We start from the raw sequence: 23,889 nt of genomic DNA on the forward strand, positions 1-23,889 counted from the left end.
TCATGGTAATTTTGGTTGATATGGTATCACATGGTTGCCAGGTGGTTGCTAAATGGTTGCCAAAATATCAGAGGTGTTTGCAATTGTGTTGCTAGGTGGTTGCTATGGTATCCCAGGAGGCTGCTACATTGTTGCTGGATGGTTGGCAGGGTGTTGCTAAATGGTTGCCATGATATCCCCGATGGTTGCTACAGTGTTGCTAGGTGGTTTCCATGGTATCCCAGGTGGATTCAAAAAGGTTGCCATAATATCCCAGGTGGTTGCAATTGTGTTGTTAGGTGGTTGCTATGGTGTCCCAGGTGGCTGCTACATTGTTGCTGGATGGTTGCTTGGGTGTTACTAAATGGTTGCTGTAACATCCCAGGTGGTTGTAACTGAAGCCCTGAGTTAAAAGGACGTAAAGTCTTACCAAAGCTTCGAGTTAAAGAGACGTAGAGTTTTACTGAAGCTTCGAGTTAAAGAGACATAGAGTTTTACTGAAGCTCTGAGTTAAAGAGGCGTAGAGTTTTACTGAAGCTTTGAGTTAAAGAGGCGTAGAGTTTTACTGAAGCTCTGAGATAAAGAGGCGTAGAGTTTTACTGAAGCTTCGAGTTAAAGAGACATAGAGTTTTACTGAAGCTTCGGGTTAAAGAGGCATAGAGTTTTCCTGCATCTCCAAATTAAAGAGGAGTAGGGTTTTACTGAAGCTCAGAGTTAAAGAGACGTAGAGTTTTACTGAAGCTCAGAGTTAAAGAGCTGCATTTTCAGGTGTTTATTAAAAGTGAGCTCTGAGCTCAACTGTCTACTAAAAGCTGAACTGAGCTCCACAGTTTAGAAGCAGAATACCTGAAAGAGTCTTTCCACGTCTGCATATCGTTGCTGTTGGGACAAAACCTCTCAACTCCATTTTTGTCATTTTTTAATTTTTTGATTAATTTGAAAAGGTCAACATTTCATGACAAACAGACCGACAGAAATTGTACAAAATTACATGGGAAAATTATTTCTCCTTTTACTTCTATTTAAAGTTGTTTTTTCCTTCTCCTGTAATGTTATCTTTTTCGGGATATAAGGTTTTTTGTTCTGACAGCCACAAAATTTAAAAAACATTAAATACTAAAGTTTCAAAGCATAAATGTAACCACTTATGCATATTCCATTATGGAAATGGTATTTGTGTAGATTAAATAAAATTAGGTACAATTAAGCAGTTAAAATAAGAAGAAAATGTTGAAACCTTTAAAACTCATCATTGCACTTTTGCAACACTTCCCCCAAAAGTAAACAATTGCAAACATTTAAATTTTTATGATCAGCGGAGACAGGAGACAAGGAGATGAGGTGAAGCAGGAGACAAAGAAATGAGGTGAAGTAGGAGACAAGGAGACGAGGAGAAGCAGGAGACAAGGACATGAGGAGATGCAGGAGACAAGGAGATGAGGAGTCACAGGAGACAAGTAGACAAGGAGAAGCAAGGGACAATGAGACACAGGAAACAAGTAGAGGAGGAGGAGGAGACAAGGAGACGTAGATCAAGGAGATGAGGAGAAGCAGGAGACAAGGACATGAGGAGACGCAGGAGACAAGGAAAGGAGATGAGCAGGCACAGGAGACAAGGAGATGAGGAAACGAGGAGACACAGGAGATAAGGAGATGATGAGAAGCAGGACACAAGGAGATAAGGAGACACAGGAGGCGAGGAGATGCAGGAGACATGGAGACGAAGAGAAGCATTCGACAAGGAGATAAGGAGACACAGGAGATGAGGAGACACAGGAGATGAGGAGAAGCAGGAGACACAGGAGATGAGGAGTAGCAGGAGACAAGGAGACGAGGAAATGAGGAGACACAGGAGAAAAGGAGATGCAGGAGACACAGGAGAGAAGGAGAAGCAGGAGATGAGGAAACGAGGAGACAAGGAGAGGCAGGAGATGAGGAGACACAGGAGACGAGACGAGAAGAAGCAGGAAACACAGAGACAAGGAAATGAGGAGACAAAGAGAAATAGGAGACACAGGAGACACAGGAGACAAGGCGACGAGGAGAAGCAGGAGAAGTTTAACTCATGTGAACTCATAACTTTGTGGAGCATCTTGTTTGTCCTGAATTCCATCGCTATTAGCTAAATGTTTCGTAGCTGCCATGGTGACCAGTGTAACTCGGACGCTGAACCTGCGGCCAACCTTTGACCTGTTTTGATGTTCCGGGTACAGCCCATTTGTGCTGGTACTGATGCCATGAGAGTTCCTGCTGTTCCACTGAGCGTGACCTGAGCTGGATTAACGACGTGTTGTGTTCTCTCTCAGCTCTCCTCCCCCACCAGTTTAACAGAACAGAGCTGACAGAGCTGGATTACGCCGTCTGGCGCTCGGAGTCTATGACCTCATCCTTTTATCATTGATTTAATATGCTCAGAAATGTGCTGGAGATATGTGCGGTGGTACTGCAGCGCCGAGGGGAGACCGCATGCCTGGCGCATGACGTCTTCACACACCTGGAGACGAAGTGGCCAGGGTCATGTTTCACCGACCCCCACAAAACAATACGGCTTATCTGGGGGAGAGAGAGAGAGAACACAAAAGGCAAGTGTGTTTCAGAGAGAAAGAGAAATCAGTGACTTCATGCCCCCCAAAAATAACATCCTCCACATTTAATAAAAAAACTGTTTTTTATTTGCAAGAACAACAGCAGAGCTGCAGAGCCTCACTGGTGACGGCCCTCCTTAATCCATCTAACGCAGGGGCACAAATTAGTAATATGTGGAACCAGACAGTTCAGTTGTGATAATTACATCATGGCCACAACTTAGTACGAGTTTTTAAAATGTCAGTTCTGTTTGTTACTGTTTTAGCTGAATATTTTATTCATCTATTTATTTTTATATTTATTTTTCCATTTTACATGCCATTATTATTTTGATTCATTTTTACTCAAAAGTTATTGTTTTTTTTTATTGTTTTACTCTTTCATATTATTATTACATAAAAAGTTCACTAGTGTGTGTGTGCTCACTAGTGTGTATGTGGTGTTTCACTGCACTGATGGGTTAAATGTGGAGGTGAAATTTCCCCGTTGTGGGACAAATAAGGGTCACTTAGCATTTCTTAATTATTTTTAAAATGCTTTCTTTTATTTTCTTTTATTTATCTTTACTTTGGGATCTTCATTCTAACAATCTTATTTTTTTATGTGTCTTTCTTGCTCTTCCTGTGTCTCTTAGCTTCTCTGTAAATGAGCCTGAGCTTAAATGAAGAAGAAGAATAAGAATAAGAAGATGATGATGATGATGATGATGATGGTGATGAGTAGGAATGAGAAAATTAAGTTGAGATATTTATGGCCATAACGTAATAATTCATGGGAATGAGATAGCTGTGATAAGACATGGCAACAACTTCATAAGGCATGAGAATGACTTCATTAAGTTGTGATAAAGTTGTGACCATGACTTAGTGATTAGTGGGAACTAGATAATTAGGTTGTAATAATTAAATCTGTGCCTACAGCTTAGTAAGGCATGACAACAAGATAATTGTGATAGTTACATCATAACCACAACTTATTAAAGCAATGAGATAATTAAGTTGTGGCCACTTCTAATAGTACCCAATTAGTACCTGCTCTGTGAGGGTCCATGGGGGTCCTGACCACTGAAGAACAGGGTAAAAGGGGCTAACAAAGTATCAGAGAAACAGATGAACTACAGTCTGTAACTGTGGAACTACAAAGTGCACATATAGAGTAAGTGGAGCTGATAAAATGGACAATGAGCATATAAGAATGTTATGTCCACAGACTGAACCCGTCACCCGAAATAATCAGCCCAGCGCTGCATCCCGTCAGACCACCCTGTAATCTACACAGAGCTTCTGGATCTCTGGACATGTTCAGGCTGTTGAATTACATTTAAAACACAGTGCAGCTCGTCCTACAGAGAGTCAGGGCGATTTAACGTTCATGCGCCACGAGAAGCCACAACTGAATTCATAATAACAGGCCCTAAAACATAACAGCAGGGTAATCATCACCTAACAGGTTGTTAATGAATGTTAATAGGTATATAACTGTTACTTATGCAGTAATAAATGCTTTCATCTGAATTATTTAACATTTATTCAGTAAAATACAAATAATTAGTAGTTATCTTGAACTCTAAACATTATTAAAAATGAATTAGCTGTTTGACTCTCATAAGTCATATATGATATACGGAGTCCTTTACAACACAGATATAGACATTTTATTTATCATCCAGAACCACCAGAGAACCTATACAAGTCTTCTGAGCAGAGGTGGGTAGAACGGTGAAGGTATTGATACTTGCACAAAGTAATTACCCAACTAAAAGTTCCTTCCCAAAAAGTACAAAAGCAGCAGGTCAAAAATCTCCTGAAGTGCTGATTAATTTATAGAAGTGGAACATCTTAGTACACCTGTCAGCACAGGAACTGAAGTTTACATGACTCTAATCTTCACTTTGTGGAATTGTTCAAGTCTAAAACGCAGCACTAAAGCACAAAAAAAAATTAGACACTAAATATGATCGTCTCAAAGTAGCTTCGTTTACTCACTAATATACTAATAGAGGCATGTCAGACTGGGGACCTTCCAGGCCAAAGTGCTGTGGAGACCAGCGTTTACCCTCATCTAAGGCTGCATTCACGTTTCCAGGCTGAAGTGTAACAAATCTGATCTTTTCAAATCCAACATGAGCCACTTTCATATGTGGCCCTAGATGGGATATGTATCTCATTTGGAGCCTTGTGACCTTAATGTGATGCTCAGATCGGAATTCACATGCCCCCCCCCCCAGCATTCCCACGGCAGAGAGATCAGATTTGAGCAATGAGGCTTGTAATGTGAATGTAGCATAACACTCTGAATTCAGCTCATGAAGGTCTTGCTGATCAGCTGATTAGCTGAATCAGGTGTGCTAATAAGGCAGTGAAGTGAAGTCTACAGTGTTTTGGCCCGCAAGGACTGGTGCCTGACACGTGTGCACTAATAGAAGTGAAGTATTCTGATTTGAAAAAGCTCAGCAGAGCACAAACTTGCATAAATGTAACTAGTTATAGCCCAAAATTGCTTCTGAGTTTTAAACATAGTGTTGATGGCGGTAGAACAGTGGAAAATCTGAAAATAATAAGGGGCTATTTTGCCTCACAGTGCCTGCATGTCAGTAAACTGTCAGAGATACATTTTTAAAAAAAAAGTTTTTAAAAAACTTGACACAGTTTCCAAATGCACTTTTTTTTCTGCAATATTATAACAAGCTACACCACTTTGACCTCAATAGCAATAGAAAACAACAGCAGGGCTCTACCACAAAGTTAGTTTTACATCAGTACAGCCAACACTGCAGCACCGGTTACAGCGAGGTGACCAGATTTCTGAAATGAAAACCCAGGACATTTCCAGTTAAGTGGTCAGTATATCTTTAAAATATCGAATGTTTTTATCTCTGAAATAAAAAGGAGGTTAGTTCCAGTTTCCTGTACTTTGGCCATGGTAACTGCTATACTGTAATTAGCTATGGTGAAGGCAGGGAGAGCCGGCTTCTGTCGACTGACTAATGCACTGTTTTTTTGTGACATCACTGAAAGAATTAATTCAGCATACATTTATTTTCCATATGTGGATTGTAGATTTTGGCATGATTGGTGTGTTTTAAAATGTTAGTAGTGTTTACATACTACATCAATTTGACAAATTGACAAATAAGTAAGGAAATGCATTGACATGGGCCTTTTAAAAATGACTTTGCAGGTCTAATATTGGTCATTTTCACATGTTTGGGCAACATTAGGGTTTTGGGTGGCGCATTCCTTTATTCCTTGACTGGGGAATGAGCCTTGTTTTTATCAGTCAGTCTGAGGGAACGTTCGAGGTCTGTGATTGGAGCCAAAAGGCTGCTAAAAGGTTCCTGAGCATGATTAAAATGTCATACCTGGTTGGTGAAGAGTGAAGCAGGAGGTGCGTGCAGACCTCACTCCGTCTGCTCTGAGAACATGTGGCCGGCCCAACAGCTGTGTCCGTGCATTTAATTAAAGCTCTTTATGTTTCTAATAAACTTCTCTGCTCCAAGCAACGTCGTGCCTTTTTTAAGGGCTGCAAGTCCCCTAATCAGCCATTGCAATGATATCATGGCCAAAGGTGAAACGCCCCTATCAGAGTGATTGATATTTTCAGAGAGGGAGAAAATAAGGTCCAGCCGGTCCTGGCTGTTGGAGCAGGTCTCAGAGCGGCACAGATACGCTGGAAGTGCATGCCTGTAATAGACCGGGCCCCGGCTAGTATGATGCCATGATGACACATGATGGAGTGACCTCATTGAAGGCAGTTTCCTCTCTGATTGCCACCCAAGGCTGAGTTCTGATTGCGCTGGGAAAGACTGGAGGGACAAATATAGGTAACCGGTCCAGTACAGCAATGCAGAAGAGGCCCTCCTTCACTACTCCATTAATGACATTCAGTTACTTCTGGACCGGTCCAGCTGTTTGTAAATGACCGCTTCGTTCATGTTTTGAGTTTGGAAGTGTGGAAATCTCCACAAATGAAACAGAGATGCCTGTTCCATCATCCAGCAACATGTTCCATCTATGACAACAAAAGATGTTAACATTTCTGACCCATCTGTAACATCTTAGCGCTCACAATAATTAAATGAACATTAATGGAGTCAGTGCTCTCATAACATCACAGCACAGAGCTCAACTCAACTAGTAGCAATAAGTACTACAACTGGATGTAAAGTCTTCAATGAGGAATTCTAATAATGTTTCAAATTTTCTGCATAATTTAGTGGTTACAGGTAAACAGAGTGGTTCAGTGCAGTTTGGTGTGAAACGCTCTGTTCGAGATAAACTTACAGAGTCAGAACTGTTCACAGTGGTGGTGATAGGAACCAGACGTCCATTTTGAATTGGGACATTCAACAAGCTCATACAGGTGTGATGGTCATATGTCTATGCACTGTTGGCCACATAGTGTACATTTTCCTATCATCACCGTTCAATATGAAGACTCATGTAGGTTCACTGGTGGTTCTGGATGGTAGATAAAATGTCTATATTTGTGTTGTTGTCATGGTGATGTCTGGTACCACCACTGTAAAAAGCCACATGGAAAAATATACTCAAATTTGTCAAATGTATTTTTGCAATATATGAAAATGGTAAAAATGTTTTTGTTAAATTCATATTAAAAATGCATTTTTTAGTATGTATTTTATTTATAATTAAGATACTGGAACACAAATTCATTTCTAAATGTATCAGACAGGATTTTGGATATTTACATACTTTTTCAAATGGATTAATGGATAAACACATTTAAATGCACTATATTGCCAAAAGCATTTGTCGTCTACCTTCACACGCATATTCTTTTGAGTGAGATCCCATTCTTAATCCATAGGGTTTAATAAGATATGTGCCCACCCTTTGCAGCTATAACAGCTTCAACTCTTCTGGGAAGGCTTTCCACAAGGGCTAGGAATGTGTTTATGGGAATTTTTGTCCGTTCTTCCTGAAGTGCATTTGTGAGGTCAGACACTGATGTTGGACAAGGAGGCCTGGCTCCCAGTTTCCTCCCGAAGGTGTTCTGTTGGGTTGAGGTCAGTACTCTGTGCAGGCCAGTCAAGTTCTTCCACTCGCTCATCCATGTCTTTATGGACCTTGCTTTGTGCACTTTTGCGCAGTCATGTTGGAACAGGAAGGGGCCATCCCCAAACTGTTCCCACAAAATTGGGAGCATGAAATTGTCCAAAATCTCTAGGTGCTGAAGCATTAAGAGTTCCTTTCACTGGAACTAAGGGGCCGAGCCCAACTGAAAAACACCCCCACACCAAACTTTACACTTGGCACAATGCAGTCAGACAAGTACCGTTCTCCCGGCAACCACCAAACCCAGACTCGTCCATCGGGATTGCCAGACAGAGAAGCGTGATTGGTCACTCCAGAGAACAAGTTTCTACTGCTCTAGAGACCAGTGGCGGCGCTTTACACAGCTGCATTCCACGCTTTGCATTGTGCTTGGTGTTGTAAGGCTTGGATGCAGCTGCTTGGCCATGGAAACCAATTCCATGAAGCTCTCTACGCTGTTCTTGAACTGATCTGAAGGCCACATGAAGTTCGGAGGTCTGTAGTAATTGACTCTGTAGAAAGTTGGTGACCTCTGCGCACTATGTGCCTCAGCATCCGATGACCCTGTGCTGTCATTTTACATGGCCAACCACTTCGTGGCTGAGTTGCTGTCGTTCCAAGTCACTTCCACTTTGTTATAATACCTCTTACAGCTGACTGGGTAATATTTAGTAGTGAGGAAATTTCACGACTGGACTTGTTGCACAGGTGGCGTCCTATCACGGTACTACGCTGGAATTCACTGAGCTCCTGAGAGTGACCCATTCTTTTAAAATATATTTGGTTAATACTGCAAAATATTCTAAAATATATTTTAGTGTTTGAATGTATTTCAGCATCGACTGCAGCATATTTGGAATATATTTAAAGTATATCTAAAAATGTCCATATATTTTTTCGACATGAGAAAATCTGAGTCGGTAAGTTTCCCTATGGTCCAGCCACTCAGCATGTTTAGGTCTCAACCACTAAAGTATGCAGACGTTTTGGTGGAATTCCTCTTTAAGGCCCTTCTGATGAAAGCATAAGAAAACTGTTAGTGTAGTCCCTGTGTGATGATAAGCTCAGTGCAGATAGAGCCCGTGTTGTGTAAATGGAAGGTGTTTGATGAGAGGTAAACCAGCGATTACAGATAAACAACTGGAGAAACTGTAAAGCTTTTCCAGCTGTGGGCTCTCCTCTCTGACCTGCTTCACCACGAGAGACTACAAAACTCAATCCAAAGTGGTGAGGGATAACAGATGACCTCATTCTATGACACACAAAGGCAGCGGAGAGAATCCCAGCAGCGTAGGGCGGGTTTGTGTGTGTTTGTGTCTGTAATGACAGGAGAATGTGATAAACTCAGAGCAGAACCGCACTAATTACTGCAGAACATGACAGGCAACTTGGCACTGCTGTGAGAAAAGCACGTGGCTATTTTCATTACATAACCACTATAAAACTGCATCTAAATATCAAATATAACATTTATAATACTCAGTTTACAGCACCGAACCAAGATTATCAGAGCTGGGCCTTCAGTTTGAGCCATAAATGTCAAAGCTTGGTTAAAACATGAGCAAAATCTCATCTCAGTGGGATTCTAGTAGTTTAACACAGATATTTGAAGGTTCTGAAAGATGTTTCATGTTTTACTTGAAGTTTGCAACAGACAAATTAGCTAATATTTTATCTTTTATCAGTTTCAAAGTGACTTTTATTATGCGCAGTGAAACACCACATACACACTAGTGGACACACACTAGGGGACAGTGAGTGCACTTGCCCACAGTGGTGGGCAGCCCTATTCGCAGTGCAGTTGGGGGTTAGGTGTCTTGCTCAAGGACACCTCAGTCACGTACAGCCGGCTCTGGGGATCAAACCAGCGACCTTCCAGTCATAGGGCTGATCAGGCTGCCACTGGTATTCACAGTCAGGGACATATCTAGGACTTCCAAAAAGACTAGAGTGATGTTTTTTCTCATGAAATTCGTCCCACCAACTGATTAAAGTGTGATAAGTTGATTTCTCTGTCACTTCCTAATTATGCTGGTAGTTAATCTAACGTTAGGACTTAAACTAATAGGAAACCTAGCTAACAGGAGAGTTCCCTTGGCTGTATCTACCCAAATACCACAGAGAAGCAAATCCTGATTGGACAATATTCTGGTCAGTGTTTAAAGAATTTAACCCCTTTGTTTCCATCCAGAACTTTACAATGAAACAAGAGCAGTACAAGCACGATTTTATTCAATAAAAAATGCCTCATTCACCAGCCATCAACAGGGCTTTCGCAGGAAAAGCACTGAACTGTATATATACAACCCCAATTCCAATGAAGTTGGGACATTGTGTAAAACATTAAAAAAAATAGAATACGATGATTTGCAAATGCTTTTCAACCTTTATTCAATTGAATACACTACAAAGATGAGATATTTAATGTTCAAACGGATAAACTATTGTTTTTTGCAAATATTCACTCATTTTGAATTTGATGCCTGCAACATGTTCCAAAGGAGTTGGGAAAAGAGCATATTTACCACTGTGTTACATCACCTTTCCTTTTAACAACACTCAATAAGTGTTTGGGAACTGAGGACACTAATTGTTGAAGCTTTGTAGGTGGAATTCTTTCCCTTTCTTGCTTGATGTACAACTTCATTTACTCAACAGTCCGGGGTCTCCATTGTTGTATTTTGAGCTTCATAATGCGCCACACATTTTCAATGGGAGACAGGTCTGGACTGCAGGCAGGCCAGTCTAGTACCTGCGCTCTTTTACTATGAAGCCACACTGTTGTAACACGTGCAGGATGTGGCTTGGCATTGTCCTGCTGAAATAAGCAGGGACGTCCCTGAAAAAGATGTTCCTTGGATGGCAGCATATGTTGCTCCAAAACCTTTATGTACCTTTCAGCATTAATGGTGCCTTCACAGATATGCAAGTTACCTATGCCATGGGCACTAACACACCCCCAGACCATCAGAGATGCTGGCTTTTTAACTTTGCGCTGATAACAATCCGGACAGTCCTCTTCCTCTTTGGCCTGGAGGACACAACGTCCATGATTTCCAAAAACAGTTTGAAATGTGGACTCATCAGACCACAGGACACTTTTCCACTTTGCGTCAGTCCATCTCAGGTGAGCTTGGGCCCAGAGAAGCCGGCAGCGTTGATATATGGCTTTCGCTTTGCATGGCAGTTTTAACTTGCACTTGTAGATGAAGTGACGAACTTTGTCGTTGACAATGGTTTTCTGAAGTGTTCCTGAACCCATGTGATAATATCCATTACAGAATGATGTGGGTTTTTAATGCAGTGCTGCCTGAGGGATCAAAGGTCACGGGCATTCAATGTTGGTTTTCTGCCTTGCCGCTTACTTGCAGAGATTTCTCCAGATTCTCTGAATCTTTAGATGATATTATGGACTGTAGATGATGAAATCCCTAAATTCCTTGCAATTGCATGTTGATAAACGTTTTTCTTAAACTGTTGGACTATTTGCTCATGCAGTTGTTCACAAAGTGGTGAACCTCACCCCATCCTTGCTTGTGAACGACTGAGCCTTTCAGGGATGCTCCCTTTATACCCAATCATGACACTCACCTGTTTCTAATTACCCTGTTCACCTGTGGAATGTTCCAAACAGGTGTTTTTTGAGCATTCCTCAACTTTCCCAGTCTTTTGTTGTCCCTGTCCCAACTTCTTTGGAACGTGTTGCAGGCATCAAATTCAAAATGAGCAAATATTTGCAACAAACCATAAAGTTTATCTGTTTGAACATTAAATATCTTGTCTATGTAGTGTATTCAATTGAATGTAGGTTGAAAATGATTTGCAAATCATTGTATTCTGTTTGTATTAATGTTTTGTCCCAACTTCATTGGAATTGGGGTTGTGTTTAAAAGGTGTTAAAACCCCAGGCAGTGTGTAAAATAGTGCTAAATGGCTGCTGTAGTGGTGGTGGATCTTATATCTCTGCGTTCAAACTGCACTCCCAAAATAAATATATGTATATTAACAAATAAAAAATAAAATAATATTTTTATCCACTACCACTACAGCAGCCAATTAGCACACATATATTTACAAAAACAGAGAAGTATTTAGATCTTAGATTTTTATGATGATTATGTTCTGATCTATTCAAACCCAAGGCATTAATAGAGACAATAATAAGCTATCATCAAGCTCATCATATATAGGCTACTTTCTGTGGGGAGGAGTCTGTCCCAAACCCCAAAATTTACAGGTCTGAAAATAATACTTACATTTAAAAGAAATTAATGATCTTTTTGGTTTATTTCAAAATAAAGTTTAAAGATGTAGATTTACCATTAAGTTTATTTTTAAATTAAAAATGCTGTCCCATGTTTTCATGTCATTACTGTAACACAGAGACCTTTAATCCATAAGTGGAGCCTTATTTTAACCCTGCCCCTGCTTTTTGAGCAGGAAGTGAGGCTGCATCCCTGTCCCTCATGGCCACATGGTGTGCAGTTAGATCCCATTGTTTTGAAGTAAATGTGTCCCAAAGTCTGAAAGTCAGCATGGAACATTAAGAATCGCCATATTTTCTGCAGTTCAGTGTAAAATATAATGATTTTCTGTGTTACAGCTGTTCAAAATGAGCCAAAATTGTCACAGAAACAGTCACTACTGACATATCCAGTCCAGTTTGGTAGAGTTATGATTGTTTTTTCAGTGATGAATTGGAATTTTCAATCATTTGTTTTATTAAAATAGTCATAATTAAGGTTTAGAGTCACTCTGAACAAAAGGGTTTTAGCCTAAAGTCCAAGATCAGTTAAAAATCTCAAATGTGTTTCAGCTCTGACTCTGACCCAGCTCAGTAGGATGATGGGTATATTGATGCAGTGTCTGGTTACTGATATAACCCAAATTGGGTTGATTTTAACCCACATAGAAGCCATTTCAGTGATAAAGCAGGATAAATTAAAACACTTTACTGATGATACCTTCATTGCTGGTGATCTCAAGTGCTCACACTAAAACTCCGCACTACAGAAACCATGTCCCAGCATTTGTTCCTGATCTGAGCTCAGCATTTCAGTTGCGCACTGAACAGATGCTATATTTCACCTCTAAAAGCTCAGCTTTCACCTTAAAAGCTGTTATCTGTGCTCTTCTTCTTTTTTTTCATTCTTACTGCTGATCCGTCCCAACTCAGTTACCTGAACCCAGATCCCCCTCAAACAGAGATCGGAACAGGATTTGTAATTTAGTGAAGGAGCGTAAAGCAGATATCATTACCACAGAGCTGTTAATTAAAGATGAGGTGAAGAGAGCCGGTTGTGGGTGTGCCTCGCGTTTCCAGCTGAAGATCAAGAACCGACGTGTTCCAAACCCCCTGAAAAAGCAGCACTGTTCCTTTAATTACCCTGACATTAGGGGGAAGTGTATGAGCCGGTCATCTTGCTTTGGAATTGAATCATGTTTTATGACATCATCTTCTCTCTCGCTCTGATCTGAGCTGATAGGAGGAATCAATAAAATTTTACTGAAGCATCAAACTGTTGAATAAATGGTGATAAATGGCAGGCAGAGATGTCTGAAAGCTGCACAGGTGCTTCACAGATCTAACTGCAGCGCACACAGTACCAGCCATCAGGGGAACATGCCTACAGTCTCAAGGCTCTTGGGTACTACTAATATTCCCAGCGCTCTATGTTCATAATGCTTTATATTCCCAGAGCCCTATGTTCCCAGGGCCTTATGTTCCCAGGGCCCTATGTTCCCAGTGCTTTATATTCCCATGGCCCTATGTTCCCAGGGCCCTATGTTCCCCAGGACCCTATTTTCCCCAGGACCCTATGTTCCCAGGGCCCTATGTTCCCCAGGACCCTATTTTCCCCAGGACCCTATGTTCCCAGGGCCCTGTGTTCCCCAGGACCCTATGTTCCCAGGGCCCTATGTTCCCAGTGCCTTATGTTCCTAGAACTCTATATTCCCATGCCCTATGTTCCCAGGGCTCTATATTCCCAGGGCCCTATGTTCCCAACATCAGCAAAACAACTGCAGATTAGGACCTTCATTAAACAGATTTCCATTTTTAAGCAGCTCCACACAAGCCTAAGATCACTAAGCGCAATGCCAAGCATTGGCTGGAGTGGAGTAAAGCGCTGCCACTAGATTCTGGAGCAGTGGAAATGTGTTCTGTGGAGTGACCAGCTTCTCTATCGGTCAGTCTGATGGATGAGTCTAGGTTTGGAGGTTGTCAGGAGAATGGTATCTGCCTGACTGCACTGGGGCAGCTGTAAAGTTTGGTGGAGAACGGATGATGATATGGGGCTGTTTTTTGGGGGTCAGTCTAGAACCCTTAGTTCCAGTGAAGGGAATCTTAAAGCTTCTGCAAAAAAAGACATTTTGGACAGTTGTACAATTCCACTGTTGTGGGAACAGTTTGGGGAAGAACCTTTCCTGTTCCAGCATGACCCAGTGACCAAAGCAGCTCCATAAAGACCTGGCTGGGTGAGCTTGGTGTGGAAGAACTTGACTGGCCCTCACAGAGTCCTGACCTCAACCCCATCAAACACCTTTGGGTTGAACTAGAATGGAGACTGTGAGCCAGACCCTTTTGTCCAACATCAGCGTCTCACAAACGATCTTTCGACTGAACTCCCACAGACACTCGCCAACATCTTGTAGGAAACTTCCCAGAAGAGTGGAGGCTGTTACAGCTATAGCTGTTATAGTGTATCATGAAGTTACTATGAGCTCTAAATGTAAACAGCCTCTATCTTTGTTCATTTCCCTGACAGCTGGATCTACAGCCCTCTGTGGTCTTCCTTGTCCAGGGCGGATGGACTCTGGTCAGTGGCTGGCCGTGTTGCGTGGGCAGGCTGTGTTTGTCTCAGCTGCAGTGCATGTCGATGCTGTTCCGTCAGCAGAACAGCCCAGCACTGGCATCCCACATTTAACAACAACTGTTGGCTCCAGCAGCTGATGTTTACTCCAATGTTTCCCGCAGTCGGTTTGGCGTGAGAGGAACAGGAGGTTGGGGTTTGGGGGTGGAGCCTGTGTGTGGGTGCGTGGGATTGTGCAGCATGTGTCTCAGATGAAGGACTGACAGGTGGTTTTCACTCCAGGTCAGCGCCGGCAGCAGGCGACAGTGAAGGTCATTTCATCAGGACAGTGCCACATTCACAGCCATACACTGTGTAGCCAAAAGTATGTGGACACCCCCCCCCCCCCCCCCCCCCCCCCCCCCCCCCCCTACATCAGGTGTTTCCAACACACTGATCACTCACAGGATAAAATCAGCATACAGCCATGCACACTCCATAGACACACACTGACAGAACACTACTAAAGATGGTTCTCCAAAGGTTCTTTAATAATGTAGAACCATGCATGCTTAAAGAAACACGTGCATGTTTGCATGGTGAAACGGTTCTTCAGACTGATGGAGAACATGTTTATAGTTCATTATACTCCATTTTAAAAATGGTTCCATATAAAACCATAAAGTGTTCTCCTATTTCATGGAGAATATGCTGTTTATGCTTTTATATAGAAGCTGTTTGAAAATAGTTCTATACAGCACCATAAAGGTGTCTTCTGACGGATGGAGAATGTGTTGCATATGGTTCTATATAGGACCAAAAAAGGGTTCCACTAATGATATGATGTCAAGCTTGTGTACAATAGAAGAACATTTTTTGGTGCTACATACACTTAATAAAGGTTCTTCAAGGTTTCTTTAGTAAAGCTATTAGTTCTATTTAGCATTTTAAAGCTATTAAGCATTTAAAAATTGGTGGTGAAATGTTTCTTTGGACTGATGAGGAATGTATTGTACCTGGTTCTATGAAAGGGTTCTGCCCTTGTATACAAGCTTGAAATCAGAACAACAGCAGAACTCTTTTTGGTGCTATATAGAACCAACACATTCTCAAACAATATGAAGAACCAGGTACTCTGCAAAGAATCATTTCAGCGTGCAAATGGTTCCTTGAGTGAACCGCTGTCTTTACTAAAGAACCCTTGAAGAACCTTCTTTTGTAAAGAGTGTATAATAGGTTGTACTGGAGAGCTCAGTATCACCTCCACTCAGCCTGCAACTGTTCTAGCTCTATTAGTTTTCTTCGTTGATTTGTATTGTGATTATTATTTTAATCTTTTATTGGTCTCATTTATTTTATATATTTAACTCATTTTACTCATTTTATAACTGTTTCACCGTTACTGTTATTGTATTAGTATTGTTTTCTAGTTTTTCTTTTTTTCCTTACACTACCTAGTTGTTTTATTTATCTTTTTTGTTTTAGTTTATTTTAATTTAATAATATGCCGATTTGGTTTATTTTATTGTTTTGATTCTTTAATCTTATTTGCCTTCCAGTTTCCAGTTTCCAGTTTAGAAGCCTTGCCTTGTCTTATGTATTGTTTTATTACTGTTTTATGGTCTTTTCTACGTCATAAATCTACATTTACTCTTTTCAATGTCTTGTTTTTTGTATATTGCTCGGCTGCACCATAAACGAGGGCTGCCCCTGATCTGCTCTGAGTTTAAAAAACACTGACTAATCGGTTGACTGTAAATGTGACACTGTCATAGGATGACCCCTTTGCCTCAAGTCAGATCATTAAACTTCCTGCCCTGTTAGATCTCCCAGCCAACTGTAAGTGCTAATAATTTTCTTTGGGGACTACTTTGCCTTACAACATGGTACGTGTATCCCTCCACCATTAATGGACTTTCAAAAACATTGATGCAAAAACATTAAAGCTAAAACAACAGGCATGAGTCAGTGAATTTATAACCATTTCATGTAGGAACTTTCTGTGAGGGAGCTTTTGGAGGTGGACGTCTGGTTCCTATCACCACCACTGTGAACAATCGTAACCGTTTAGTTATGCAGAAATTTTGAACCATCAGTGGAATTAAAATTAAAATAGTGTAATATAAACGACTGTGGTAGATGCATCCCATAATGAGGCATAGGCAATTAAAGCATAGGCAGGGGGGCTTGCAGCTTGCCATGTGAGGCGAGCAGCTGCTGTGAGCCCACAAGACAATCTGACCATTGTGCCCCTGCCCTGCAGCTGACACCAGCCTGCAGTACTGCGGCCAAACCAGCCAATCACAGCCCTCGCTCAGAGATCCAATCCTGCCCGACTCTGGGATTTCAGGAATCATATTGGACAGCTGGGTGTGGACTCTCACCTGTTTCACCTGTCTGTCAAAATAGTCAGCTGTCAAATCACAGGCCTTGCCCTGCTGACCATCCACAGACATTTACACAGGGGCTGTTTAAATCCTCACACCTGTTCATCCCTCTCCATCGACACCCAGTAGTGCGGGATCCCTACTGCTACAGGAGTGAGGTAATATGAGGCATGGTGGGCAGGGGATGGCGGATGGTGGGGGGTGGCATGGGGTGTGGGGTTGATATGCTGCTGTGTTGCACTGAAATACTTTAAACACGAGCTGACCATCTGGTCATGGCTTTTACATATTCATAGTGCACTACACTCTTAAAGAGACGCTTCTTCAAGGTTCTCTCGTAAAAGACAGTTCTACATAGAACCGTTTGCATGGTGAAATGGTTCTTCAGATTAATGGAGAATGTGTTGGTTCTACATCGCACCAAAAAGGGATCGGCCCCAGAGCCAAATGAGGTCCGTGAACGGATTTGAATTGTTGGCTTCTGTTGTGTTATAAGTGGCCCCCCCAGCCAGTTCGCTGCAATTCTTCCTCTGACCTGATGGGGGCAGCAATGCTGTAAGATCACAGTGTTTAAGAGCCTTTCTTCTCGGGCTGACCGGCAGCTTCATATACTGACCACGTTCAGTCCAGACAGCCGTAAAGCTCAGACAAACACAGAGAGCTGCAGATTTAGATGGAAATTTGATCTTTTTCATCGAGAGACGCAGAAAACGAGCCTCAGACACAAAGTAGCAGAACATCACAGTAAATATTCAGGAGAGAAACTAAAGCAGCTGCAGCTCTGAGTCTCACAGCTCCGACTTGCAATCAGAGCAGGAAATATTAACCCTTGAAGGAGGAACAGTAACAGCTGATTAATCTGATCTTCTCCTTTAATACAGAGATTTCTGATGGCCACCGATTTTATTCGACATGTAAAGAACATGATCCAACAAAACTGTATAGATTTTTGTTTAGTCAGTAAACACTTAAATAGGAATATACTTAATACATTAGTCTCCTTTCATTGTTATTCGGAATGATCAGATCAGTCAATTGCTGTATATATTGTATCAGACCAAATGGTCTGATTTGCTCCAAGTGATCTGTTCAACTATAAAAGCAGCCTTGGGCATCTTTTACACAGTAAAAGGAAACATTTGCTCACAGATTCTACACGCTGAGGTGTTTAACTCTGAGCAGGTGTGCACTGCAACTCACTGACAGCAGATTTATACATTTAAAGACTCATCAAAATCAGCCAAATTCACCAGTGGATCACCAGCAAGATGACCGATTTGATTTATTGCTCTACACAGATGCACCGTTCATAGTGTGAAAACATAATGTTAAGGTTTCATAGGTGATTGATGGTCATGACTAAGCAGCTCCAATGGTACCCCAGGTGGTTGCTATGGTGTTGCTTCCTATGGTACCCCAAGTGGTTTCTATGGTGTTGCCAAGCAGTTCCTGTGGTATCCCAGGTGGTTGCTAGAGTGTTGCTAAGCAGTTCCTGTATTATCCCAGGTGGTTGCTATGGTGTTGCTAAGCAGTTCCTTTGTTATCTCAGGTGGTTAGTAGGGTGTTGCTGAGCAGTTCCTATGGTATCCCAGGTGCTTGCTAAGTAGTTCCTATAGTATCCCAGGTGGTTGCTAGGGTGTTGCTAAGCAGTTCCTTTGTTATCCCAGATGGTTGCTATGGTGTTGCTGAGCAGTTGCTATGGTATCCCAGGTGCTTGCTAAGTAGTTCCTATAGTATCCCAGGTGGTTGCTATGGTGTTGCTAAGCAGTTCCTTTGTTATCCCAGGTGGTTGCTAGCGTGTTGCTGAGCAGTTCCTATGGTATCCCAGGTGCTTGCTAAGTAGTTCCTATAGTATCCCAGGTGGTTGCTAGGGTGTTGCTAAGCAGTTCCTTTGTTATCCCAGGTGGTTGCTAGGGTGTTGCTAAACAGTTCCTATGGTATCCCAGGTGGTTGCAAGGGTGTTGCTACTAGTACATTAGTAAGAACTAAACAAACCAATGCAGCGAGTCATTGTGAGAGATTTTCACTGTGATTTCTTTAAGTTTAGTGTGAATGTTCAGAGGTCTTTTGCAGAAAGAAGAGTCAGTGTTGATCCACTCAGCACTGACGGATTCAGACACCTGGAAAACACTGCAGAGCTGGTTTGAGTTTAATGTGAGGCCAAATATTCACTATAGGGTTTAAATCTGGACTCTGGCCAGCTAAAACCAGTAGGACAAACACCATTACATTTTTGGCTTAACACATTTTTTGCATAGGTGTGAACACTCACACTCACTCACACTCACATTCTCACTGGGGTCCAAATGGATGCTTGGCATGTAATGCTGTATTATCAGCATACCTACCGGACTCATTCTTGGGCTGAACTGTAATAAACCAAGCTAAATTACATTGTGGGGTCAAATCTCGCTTTTGTACGGATCTCTTTGGTCATGTTTTTGCATTTTTTGAGAGAACATATACAGAAACAATAACATACCACTGCAGCGATAACAGACACACTGACATGAGGTCTAAATGGCATTAAATATTTACGGAAACCTGTGTCATGACATGTCATGAGTTCAGACTGGGTTCTCTCTCTTGTTCTCCGCCTCTCTTTCATTCATACAGTGTTCCTGAGACTTCTGCCAGGCATGGTTGCCTGGTAACTGTCGGCGTGGAGCCATTGCCATGGCAGCGCATGGCTCAGAGAGCTGCTCAGATTTCAGGCTGCTAGAGTTGGACAGAGAAGTGTTCTATTCACTACTTACATTAGAATTAAATTTAAGGACTTCTTAATGCCACATTTTTAAAAAAAGATGGTTCTTTAAGGGTTCTTCAGTAAAGACAATTGTCTACATAGAACAAGCAAGTAAGCAAGCAAAATTTATTTATATAGCGCTTTTTACAACAGATGTTGTCACAAAGCAGCTTTACAGATCAATCAGTATTACAGAAAAAAAAGAAAAGAAGGTTCCAAGCCCCCATGAGCAAGCCAGCGGTGAAGATAGCAAGGAAAAACTCCCTCAAGAGGAAGAAAGCTTGAGAGGAACCAAGACTCAGAAGGGGAACCCATCCTTCTACGGTCGACACCGGATAGCAAAAATTATTAGTATAAAGTATTTTAGTACAAAATGGGAAAAAGACAAACAGTGGTTAACTTGATTAATTTATGATTATGCTGCAGCAGCAGCATCTGAGGGTGAGGATTGCACAGCGTTGTAAAGCAAGAAGCTCAATGGTTGTCAAGCCAGTCCAGAAGGCTGGTGAGCAGTGGTACCCGATCAAGGCAGAACAGGCAACAGCATCATAAGCACAAGATGGGCAGCTATTCAGCTCGGCAACGAAAGGAAAGAAAAACGCAGTCGGTTCTGTAAACAGTGGCTGACCACAGATTAAAGTATAACAGAGCAGCAGAGACTTCTGTCAGGTCTAGATCTGACAGGGAAGACTAATCACCAAAGCGTTGACTATACAAGTAAGTTTTTAGCCTAGACCATGTCTGATTCCCAAACATTAATAGAAGATTATTCCAAAGCTGGGGTGCTTTGTATGAGAAAGCTCTCCCACCTGATGTAACTTTACCAATTCTAGGTACCAGTACTAAGCCAGCACCTTGTGATCCAAGTAGGCATGATGGTTCATAGTAGGAGAGAAGCTCACTCAGGTACTGAGGGGTGAGTCTGTTTACAGCTTTATAGGTCAATAACAGAATTTTATAATCAATGCGAAATTTAACTGGTAACTAGTGCAGGGTTGATAAAACTGCACTGATATGGTCGAATTTTCTGGTTCTTGTGAGACTCTGGCTGCAGCATTCTGGACTAAATGAAGCTTGTTAAGACTTTTGCTGGGACATCCAGACAGCAGGGCATTACAGTAATCTAGCCTTGAAGCAATGAATGCATGAACTAACTTTTCTGCAACCTGTAGAGATAACGCATTTCTTAATTTAGCGATATTACAGAGATGCAGGAAAGATGTTCTAGTAATATTAGTTATATGTACGTCGAAGGACAGATCAGCATCTATCACGACACCAAGACTTTTAACAGATGAGCTTGATGCAACTGAGAAATTGTTATGTTTAAGTGTTAAGTTAGACAGTTTGTTTCTAGCTGCTTTTAGACCAAGAAGGAGGACCTCTGTTTTATCTGAGTTAAGTAGCAGAAAGTTACTTGACATCCTGTCTTTTATGTCTTTTACACAGTCCCCAATCTTGCTAAGTTTAATTTTATCATCCGGTTTGCTTGATATATATAACTGATTGTCATTGGCATAGCAGTGGAAATTTATGCCGTGTTTACTGATAATGGCACGTAATGGTAGCATATATATTGTGAATAATATAGGTCCTAAAACGGAGCCTTGTGGAACACCACACTTTACTTTTACAAGGACAGATGATTCACGCTTTACATTAACAAACTGATAAGATCAGTGAGGTAGGACCTGAACCAGGAAAGAGCTGTTCCTTTTACCCCTACAAGGTTTTCTAGTCTATCTAGTAAGATAGCATGGTCTATTGTGTCAAATGCTGCACTAAGATCAAGGAAGACTAGCAAAGACACATTTCCTCTGTCAGAGAATCATTTAAAATTTTTACTAGTACTGTTTCTGTACTGTGTTGTGGCCTAAAACCAGAGTGAAATTTTTCATGTGGATGATTCCTATACAAATAGGAGCTTAATTGTTTTCCTAACGTTTTTTCCAGGATCTTAGATATAAAGGGGAGATTCGAGATAGGTCTATAGTTTGATATGTCACAGGGATCGAGGTTAGCTATCTTAATCAGCGGTCTAATTACTGCAAGTTAAAAGTTTTTGGGATGTATCCAAGGCTAAGAAAGGAGTTTATTATTGACAGAATACGCTTGGTTATTTCTGGTAAGATTTTCTTGAGTAAACCTGTAGGGATTGGGTCCAAAATACAGGTAGCTGATTTTGCAGAAGACTATTTTAACTAGTTCATTCAAGGTGAACGATTCCAGCCTATCTGCAGTAAGTATAATATTCTCAGGGTCTAGACTGGCATTATAAGCCAGCAGGTTTGTAGAGTTTAACGTTTTAAGAGTGTGTTCAGAATTTTCTGTCTAATTTTTTCAATTTTATCACTAAAGAAATTCATAAAATCATTGCTGCTATAGGCTGATGGCATCTGGGGTTCAGTGATTGTTTTGTTCCCTGTTATTTTAGAAATTGTGCTAAATAGTAATATAGGATTGTTCTTATTGAGAGGAGAGATAGGCTGAGCGTGCTGCAGTAAGAGCTCTTCTATAGCCTATAAGGCTCTCCTTCCAGGCGGACTGGAACACTTCTAATTTTGTCAGTCGTCATTTTCGCTCTAGTTGTCTGACAGTCTTTTTTAAAGCTCGAGTGTGATCATTGTACCAAGGGGCGAGTTTTTTCTGCCGTACCATTTTACTTTTAATGGAGCTACACTATCTAAAGTAGATCGAAAAGTATCCTCTAAGAACTTGGTCATAATATTTAACTCGGTAGGATTAGATGGACAGGATTAGATGTGGAGGAAGTTATATTCCTCTTAATATGATAACATGGTGATGAATGCATATTACCACTAAACTGGATTTCGTATGAGATTAAGTAATGGTCTGAGACTGCTGTGCTCTGGGGGAGAATGGCTAAGTTATCTATGTCTACACCAAAGGTCAGTATTAAGTATTAGAGTGTGGTTGAGGTAAACAATGAACACTCAAAAAACCATTTGCATGATTACATAGTTCTCTGTATGGTGAAATGGTTCTTCAGGTTGACGGAGAATTGTTCTATATAGAAACTTTCACAAAAGGGTTCTATATAGTACCAAAAAGAGCTCTGCTATTGTTACAATGTCAAGCTTGAAACAATAAAAAACCCTTTTTGGTGCTATATAGAACCCTTTTTGGAAAGATTCTATACAGAACCATACATAGCACATTCGCCATCACTCTGGAGAACCATTTTACCATGCAAAGAACCCTTTAAGCATGCAAATGGTTCCGTGAGTGTTCATGGTTTTTTACAGAACCACTCTTTAGTAAAGAGGAGCCAGAAGAGCCATCTTTTTTTGAGAGGGTACTATTGTTACAGAACCAAGCTTGTATACAGTAGAACCCTTTCTGGTGCAATATAGAACCATTTTCAAAAAGGGTCTGTATAGAACTGTATAGAGCACATTCTCCATCAATCTGGAGAACCACATGCAGAGAACCAGTGAACTAGGCAAATGGTTGTTCTGAGTGTTCATGGTTCTATGGCGCAAACTTAGGAAGATAATTGTGAATGAGGGCCAAAGTGAATGAGACTCTAGTAAAGAACCTGTAAATAACCATCAGCGCAGTTGTAATGACATTCAAGAGGAAAACAGTAATAAACACCTATAATGAAGGGATGAAGATTATTACTCTAAACAGTGTGTGCACAGTAAACAACGCTGTGTGTGAAAAAATCTGCTGCAATATTTATAAAAATAAATATCATAACACATCCAGAGGGATCACATTCGTACATTAAGGAGTAGGAGAAAGTGATCACATTTAAGACTTGAGGCCTTTGATTCACTCAATTATAAGACTTAAAGGGGAATACAACCTATTTTTCAAAATTTCCACATAATTTCATAAAGATGCAAGTCATTCAGAGTGTCTCCCTCAGAGAAATACTTAGGAATCCACTGCCTGATGTCTGAAACATTATTTTATGATCGTTTTGAGAAGATTTTGGTGTTAAACCTCTTTTCATGGTGGAGGAATACATAATACGCAGGGTGCTGTGAGGCCAAATAGTCCCTAAAGAAAACTTATTATTCTAGATTTTCCATTATTTTCCATCATCAACATTCCATATAAACTCAGAAGACTTGTGTAGGTTCACTGGTGGTTCCTAAGTCAATAAAATGTCTACATCTGTGTTGTAGTCATGGCGACCCCTGGTTCCTATCACCACCGCTGTAAAGACATCTGAACCATTTCACACCAAACAGTTTTAATACAGGTTCATTCAGAGTCTGTATTAAGGGGAGCTACTACAACCACCTCCTGCTCTTTATAACATAAGCTACAGAAAAAGCATCCATAGTGATAAATACATTTCCATTCTGGAA

General features: G+C 41.1%; 1 protein-coding gene across 1 annotated transcript; it reads left to right on the forward strand.

The window, feature by feature from the left end:
* Window positions 1-1,784: 1,784 nt before the first annotated feature.
* LOC119263485 (style cell-cycle inhibitor 1-A-like) lies at window positions 1,785-2,380 on the forward strand. Its single transcript, XM_037538529.1, has 2 exons — window positions 1,785-2,046; window positions 2,286-2,380. Exons 1-2 carry the CDS (start codon window positions 1,785-1,787, stop codon window positions 2,378-2,380), a joined length of 357 nt encoding a protein of 118 aa, XP_037394426.1.
* The last annotated feature ends 21,509 nt before the right edge of the window (window positions 2,381-23,889 follow it).

This window comes from Pygocentrus nattereri, chromosome 5, assembly GCF_015220715.1.
Source record: "Pygocentrus nattereri isolate fPygNat1 chromosome 5, fPygNat1.pri, whole genome shotgun sequence".
Taxonomy (NCBI): domain Eukaryota; kingdom Metazoa; phylum Chordata; class Actinopteri; order Characiformes; family Serrasalmidae; genus Pygocentrus; species Pygocentrus nattereri.

Bases quoted from the DNA above. Each gene is read 5' to 3' on its own strand.
- LOC119263485 (XM_037538529.1), top strand. From the start codon at position 1,785: ATGAGGAGTAGCAGGAGACAAGGAGACGAGGAAATGAGGAGACACAGG. The intron at 2,047-2,285 runs GTGAACTCATAA...GTTCTCTCTCAG, and splicing joins GCAGGAGAAGTTTAACTCAT to CTCTCCTCCCCCACCAGTTT.